Below are 7,178 nucleotides of genomic sequence, written 5' to 3'. Positions count from 1 at the left end.
ATGTTCGAAGGTGATGGTGGTTGCAGAAGGCAGTGGAAAAATGGTGGCGGCGGCGGAAGGTGGTGGTGGTGGTGGTGGTGGTGGTGGCGGCTGAAGGTAGTGACGGCGATGAAAGGTGGTAGCAGTGGTGGTGGTGGAAAAAGGTGGTAGCAGAAAACAACAGTGGCGGTGGAGGCTACGGTGGTGGCGAAATGTACCAACGATACAATGCGGTGACGAAAGAAGACGTTAGTGACGATGACAGTAGTAGAAGGCGATAGTGGTGGAAGGCAATGATTGTGATCCAGGAAAAAGGTGGCAATAGTTACAGTGACGGATTGTGAAAGGGTTGTGGTGGCTAAGAATTTAATTACTCATTCCATCCATATAGAAATGAAATTCATTACTCATTTTATCGGTTTAAAAATGGAATAAATTTTCATTTAAAGGGAATTGTTATTCTAATTTTAAATATGCTATCAAATAAGGCTATATTTGGTGTGAGTGAATGGAATTAAATGAAGGTGGAATGGAATGCATTTGTTTCCATCTTCTTGTTTGGTGTGTCACATTAAAAGTGAAATGGCCATTCCTAGGGAATGCCCATTCCACTTCTTGAGAGGTGGAATGACCATTCCATTCCCACTAAGAATTAATAAAATAATAAAATAATTTAAAGAGGTAATTCACGCATACACACACACTATATATATATATATATAATATGTATTTATATGCTGTTTGTTCCCTCTCTCTCTATCTCGTTTATTTTTCTCTCTCTATTATCTCTTTCCCTTTTATTTTTGCAAATTAATTTTTTTAGTTAATTTTTTTTACTAATAATAAAATATAATCTAAAAAAATAATATAAATTCATTCTATTCTAACTTTTTTACCAAACATAGGAATGAGAATGAGATTTCATTTTTACACATTTTATGTTTATGAGCAAACATTCTCATTCTATTCCAACCTCTATTTTCATTCCATTCCAATTCATTCCGTCCTACCAAACATGCTAACATGCTAGGTGATTGAAAGGAAATGCTCTTTAGTCTTTCCATAATGTATTGTAATCGTCATGAAATAGAGAATTGATACACGTGTTGATGAATTATGAATGTTCTTATAAAGTCCACCATTAAAAAAAATACATAAATTGTAATGAATTTTCAGAATCCTTATTAGATACGCCCTTTGAAGAGTGATTTTACCATGCTCTCCTCAGAGACAAGTCAGTCTGACATCGCGTCAATTGCAGAAAAATCAATCTGACCGTTCATTTGAATTCCAACGGTTCGGATCGTTTTAAGTCCATAAACACAATTAAATACACTAGAGAACCACACCAAAAATAGGGTAAAAGTTAGATAGAGAGAGAGAGACAACTGAGAAAGGGAGAGAGAGACGCTCTGAATACATGAGAAAAAGAAGACGACGAAGAGGAAGAAGATAACACTGAAAAGTGGCGATTCTGATTTTTGGAGGGAGAAAATTCTAACAAAACCCACCCTCGATTCTTTCATTTTCGAGAAATTAAGCGAAAAAGCTCTCATCTTTCCCACTTTCGTTGCTCTGCAAACACAGTTTCTCTCTCGTAATCTCTCCCCCCCCCCCCCCCCTTTCTTTCTCTACATTTTCCTTTCTCCGGTTGCTCTTGCGTTAATGGGTCTTTGTAATTTTGTTGAAATGCAGGCGATTTTGGTGAATTTGAATCATTTGATGTTCTATTTTGCTTAGATCTTGAGGTTGGTCTATATCTTTTGTTTTTCCTCTGTATATTGTTACATACTAATATACTTTCTCGCTATTTCCGTTTGGTTTCCGTGAAAAGTCCCAAATGGGTGTCTAAACGTGTGGTTTAGCTTTGTTTGCAGAGAGAGAAGAGATATGGATAAGTTACAGTGGGGAAACCGAAAGCGTTTGCGATGTGTGAAGGTCAAAGACTCAGTTTTGACAGAGAAATCAGACGGCGGTGGTGTTATTATGAGGAAGAAAATCACTTCTCGTGTTGATCGACATGTGGTTGCCACTTCAGATATTAAGGAAGCCCTTCCTCGTCCTCTGCAATCCCCCAATCGTCTCTGCAGGTAAGATAACAAAAAGCCAGGAATTTTTTTGGGCGAGAAATTGTATCCCATTATTGTGATTTAACACTGTTTGGCTGTCAAGAAATGCAGGAAAAAGATAAGGTAAACCTGAGCTTTGATTGATGGTTTTTTTTAAGAGTGAGATGTAGTTAGATTTCTAGTTTTCGCAGCAACCAAAACGGAGAGTTAGAGGGGATTTATGGGGAAAAAATTGTATCTTTTATGTGGGTATTCTTTGTTTGCTCAGAAAATATAGGAATACGGTAATTTGGTTGGGGTTGGGACGGTTGTTGTTGGATTACTAGGTTTATCAGATGCCAAATGGAGAGTTGTAGAATTAGTTGGAATTAATTAGGTTTTGACAAAGGAATCTTTTGGTTGCTGAAAAAAAGATTAGGTTTATCAGATGCTGTTTGGTTGCTGAGAAAAAGTAGGAAAAGAGAAGAATATTTAGGGTTATGATAACTGTTTTAGGGTTGAGTACTTGGGTTACTGTTCTGAGATCCAGATCCTAAGTTTTCTTGCCAAACCAACAGAGTAAATCTATAGAACCCAATAAAAATTCCAAAAAAAGATTGGATTTTGAAACCAATTATTATTGGGCTTTTTAGGTTATAGAGATTTGGGGATGAATAGATCGACTGTGAATTTTCTTTCCAGCCAAGCATAGTAAATCTGTGGAAGCACAAAAAGATTTACCAAAAAAGATAAGATTTTGAAACCAATTTTTGTGGGTTTTTTTGGTTACAGGGATTTGGGGATGAATAGGTCAATTGTAAATGAGAATCGGAAGGCCTCAACATCGTCTTCGCCGGAGAAGGAAGATCGGTATTACACGACGAGGGGGTCAGTGGGATTGGATGACAATGGGAAGCTGTTTATGGAGGCAAGAGATGAAAATAGAGGGATTGTTTGGCCTAAACTATACATCTCTTTGTCAAGTAAAGAAAAGGAGGAAGATTTCATGGCGATGAAAGGGTGTAAGTTACCACAGAGGCCTAAGAAAAGGGCCAAATTGATCCAAAGAAGCTTACTTGTAAGTCTTTCTATCATAAATTGTTGAAAATTTCTGAAACAATTTTGGATCTTGTGAAAAGTGTGTGTGTTTGTGTTTTTTTTTTGGGTATGAAAAACAAACTTGTATTCTACATGCGCAGTTGGTGAGTCCAGGGGCATGGCTATCTGATCTATGCCAAGAGAGGTATGAAGTGAGGGAGAAGAAGGCTTCTAAGAAGGTACTATATATGTGTGTGTGTGTGTGTGTGTGTGTGTGTGTGTGTGTGTGTGTGTAGATCTCCAGATTGATTATTTACACACATATGTGATGCAGATATAGATATAGATTTTGTTGAAAAAGGGTTTTTTGTGTTTTGAATGTTTTGTGATGCAGAGACCTAGGGGATTGAAAGCCATGGGAAGCATCGAAAGTGATTCAGAATGAGTCATGGAAAGAGAGAGGCGGAGGCAACAGGAAGATTTGAATTTTTTTGGTAGTTGGATAATGTTTTTTTTTTTTGGGTAGTTGAAAAAAAAAAAAGAAAAAAAAAAGTGTAGTGGGTGTGTTTTTGTTGGACTTTTGAAAAAAATTGTTGTTATCCTGTTCTAATCTAATCTTTTTGGGGGAAAACCCAAGTTTCTTCCTCCCTTGTCTACGCACACGCACACAGTTCTCTCTTTTTCTTTTGATACTTTTCTTCGTCATGTTTTCTTCTCTTTGTTCTTTAATTTCATTTCACGGGTCCCCTAATAATGTTGTATACTTATTGGCATGGATTTCAGATTTTGGGTTTTTTGGAATACATTTTGTATGGAGCGAGAGAGACCTCTTATCACGTTAAAACTCTTGACCACCATTTTATATTTGCTTTAAATTGTCTTTAACATTATGCTTGAACGTGTCATATTGTCTTGTCGCCAATATATATATATATACTCAGGTGTGTGTGTGTGTCTATATTTATATGTGTGTGTGTGGGTAAATTTCACTTACAACCATGGCTAGGGGTGGCAAGTTACAATATAATACGGACACGACACGAGTTAAAAGAGTTTGGATTTGACATAAACGGGTTTGGATCATAAAAGAGTAGACAAGATTAATTTATTTACTTAATCGTGTCGGTTTGAGGGTTTGAACTTGTGTAATCCTGTAACTCAGCATGTTACAATTGTAAATATGACTTATATAATATGTTATATATTTAATCGTGTCGGATTAGGGTTGAGGGGTTGAACTTGTGTAATTCATGTAACTCAACATGTTATAATTGTAAATATAACTTATATAATATGTTATATATTTAAATCTAATTATTATAAATAATTAAGTTATTTCAACATAAACTTCTTATGATTTTTCTATTAGTTAGTAGTTGATTAAATATTAAATGTGTCGTTTTGATAAATAAGTCATTAAACGAGTTAACATATTTACTTATTTATTAAACGGGTTGAGTTAGTGTTGAGGGTTCTTGACATGATTATTAAATGGGTTGGGTTTGGGTTTACCTAATATAATACTCTTACATCGACACAACACGATTATGACTCACGAACACAAATTGCCACCCCTACCCCTGACCTTTGATCATAGATCATATTCAACTTACACCACTCTAGGTTTCAATATTTCTCTTACACCCCCTTGTATGTAATCGGAGTATTTTTATTTTTTTTTAAGTTTTGCCCTCAATTATATATTAATATTCATAAATAATGAATATTAATATATTTTAATTGGTCAATTATGCAACAAATAAGGAAGTGAAATCATTCATTTAGTTGTATTTATTATAAATAGTCAATTAAAAATTATTCGGTTGGACAATTCACTGTAAGTGTTCGATATGAGTATCACTACTCTTAATGAAATTTGTGTGATTTTAAAGTTTTGCCCTCAATTATATATTAATATTCATAATAAATTGTATATGAAACTAAAAGACAAAACTACCCTTTAATTTTCTATTACCGAACTGCCCATATCTGTACTAGAGAGCAAGTTCTTCAAACCACCAAATAGAGACCAAAAATTTAAAAATTCAGCCATCCACCAAACGGTGAATTTGCCTTCTTTGAGTTGTATCCGGCGGCGTAGATGCACACGAATGACGGCGGATCGATCGGAACTGGTCTTCGAATTAGCAAACAAGAATTTCGGTGGTGGTGAGGCTTAGTGACTATTCTGGTGGTGGGTTTGTTGGCAGAGGCCAACCACACGCTGCCGTGAAAGGATTGCAGTGAGTAGACGAAACTACGACGTACTCGGATGATTGGAGAGCTTGCCGGAAGTGTTAATGAAGAGGATGGTGGCTGATGCCGACGATGAGCAATGGAACAATGAGGAAACGAGTCTGGATTACTCAGTGAGCAAGCGCCAGTTTCAGTGAGCTTTCGACGAAGGAGATTCGGCGATGACAAACAATGACTATAAGAGTTGCGATTCCGGTGATGGGCAAGAAAGAAAGAACCTACAGCGAGCAATGATGGTGTTACAAAGGTGAAGGTGCTGTTTTGTAATTCCTCATTAGTCAATGAGGTTAAAGATGTCATTTCAGGTACTGAAAGAGTAAAATTGACCTTCTATCTAATTTTTCTTGCTGACCTTAACACTTACCTGTTGGTTAATTGCAAGGGGTAACTTGCTACCTAAATAAAAAAGTCAAGAAACCTAGAGGGGGTGTAAGTGGGATATAGTCAAAGGTCAGGGGGTGGAGGTGAAATTTACCCTATATATAATTGGTATACATATAATTAAATATACAAGTTTGTGACTCTATAAAACAAACCAATGCAGTGATAAGACGGTCGAATTGCCCCTCCTGGAACTCACAACTATTACCGGAGTGGGCATATCCCAACAGACATTGATCATTGGGTAAAGTGCAATAAACCTCCCTCAAATATGCCTTAATTAACAAGAAATACCCTTGGACTACAAAAGTGGCAGACCTAAACTAACCACTTTAGTTGCAAATTGCCCAGTCCGGCCATCTTCCGTTCATATATTACCCATAAATGAACACGTGATTGTCACATAAGAGACAATATAAAATTAATTGACTATAATATCCTTAGGAATATAAAAATATTATAATGCCCACATATCTCAACCCTTACCAGTAAACAGTGTCTTTTCCTCAGATCATCTCAAACACATGATCGAACCCTAACCCAATTTTAAAAAAAATCCAAATTCAAATGGGTTGAACATGCTATGTGGTTGAGTGTGAATTATTTGAGTTTCCAAGATTGTGGTTCGATTGGGTGATTTAATTCGGTGGTGGGAATGGTAGGGTGGTGGCGATGATGGTGTTGGTGGCAGTGGGGTTTTGGGGTTCAATTGGGTTTATAATATATGGATGGTTAGGTGTGGATTGTGATTAATTACTTGAGTTTCCAAGATCGTGGTTCGATTGGTGGTTTAATTCAGTTTAATTCAGTGGTGAGTGGTAGGAGTGGTGGCAACGATGGTGTTAGCGGCAGTGGGGTTCAATTTGTTAGGAATTATGTCTCAAATTCCCATTATTATTAGTTTCTATTTTAAAGTGTATTTTTATGGTAATTTCTTATAGAGACGTGAATTGTATTCTAAGAAATTGTAATCCTTGTCCACAAAGGAATTAGGTATATGACTCTATAAATAGGCACTTAGGCTATTGTTGAGAGTTATGAGTTGAGAGAGATGTAGCCTCATGAGGGAGTACGATGATGGTAGGGGTGAGTTACGGGTTTGGTAGAGTGAACACTGATGGCGAAAAGGAGTCTCGTGGCGTACACAGAAAACTCGGTCAAGAGTTTGTGTGCATGGTTCGGTGTTGAAATTCTCTACTATTGTAATATCTCTACATATATAATAAATCTCTTTTCATCCGTGGATGTAACCCTGATTTTGGGTGAACCACGTATATATCTTGTGTTGTGATTTGAATTATTATTTTCTTTCTTCCTTTTGCTTCCGTTGTGCCCCAACAACTGGTATCAGAGCCAAAAGTGAAGGAGATCCAGAAAACACAAGAAGTCTCAACATGTGCTACAACGGGCTTCAGTTGTAGGTGGAGTCAATCGGCTTGGTTACATGGCATGGAGCTTGAGTAGTCAAGGTGGAGC

At 36.8% G+C, this 7,178-nt stretch overlaps 1 protein-coding gene across 2 annotated transcripts; it reads left to right on the top strand.

Annotated features, from left to right (window-relative positions):
- Nucleotides 1–1,327: 1,327 nt before the first annotated feature.
- LOC132271415 (uncharacterized) lies at nt 1,328–3,709 on the top strand. 2 transcript variants are annotated; one of them, XM_059772785.1, is made up of 6 exons: nt 1,328–1,576; nt 1,675–1,727; nt 1,845–2,069; nt 2,820–3,105; nt 3,227–3,304; nt 3,460–3,709. In XM_059772785.1, exons 3-6 carry the CDS (start codon nt 1,870–1,872, stop codon nt 3,508–3,510), a joined length of 615 nt encoding a protein of 204 aa, XP_059628768.1. In that variant the 5' UTR covers nt 1,328–1,576; nt 1,675–1,727; nt 1,845–1,869; the 3' UTR covers nt 3,511–3,709. The 2 variants fall into 2 exon arrangements, with proteins under 2 accessions (XP_059628768.1, XP_059628767.1); XM_059772784.1 differs by having other exon boundaries at nt 1,329–1,576; nt 1,857–2,069.
- Nucleotides 3,710–7,178: the final 3,469 nt, after the last annotated feature.

Source organism: Cornus florida, unplaced genomic scaffold (genome assembly GCF_030987335.1).
Source record: "Cornus florida cultivar Cherokee Brave unplaced genomic scaffold, ASM3098733v1 CherokeeBrave_3.0.0_Hap2_Chr08, whole genome shotgun sequence".
Lineage (NCBI taxonomy): Eukaryota > Viridiplantae > Streptophyta > Magnoliopsida > Cornales > Cornaceae > Cornus > Cornus florida.
The sequence above is the reverse complement of the archived record's forward strand: the minus strand, read 5'-3'. Positions and strand labels throughout refer to the sequence as shown.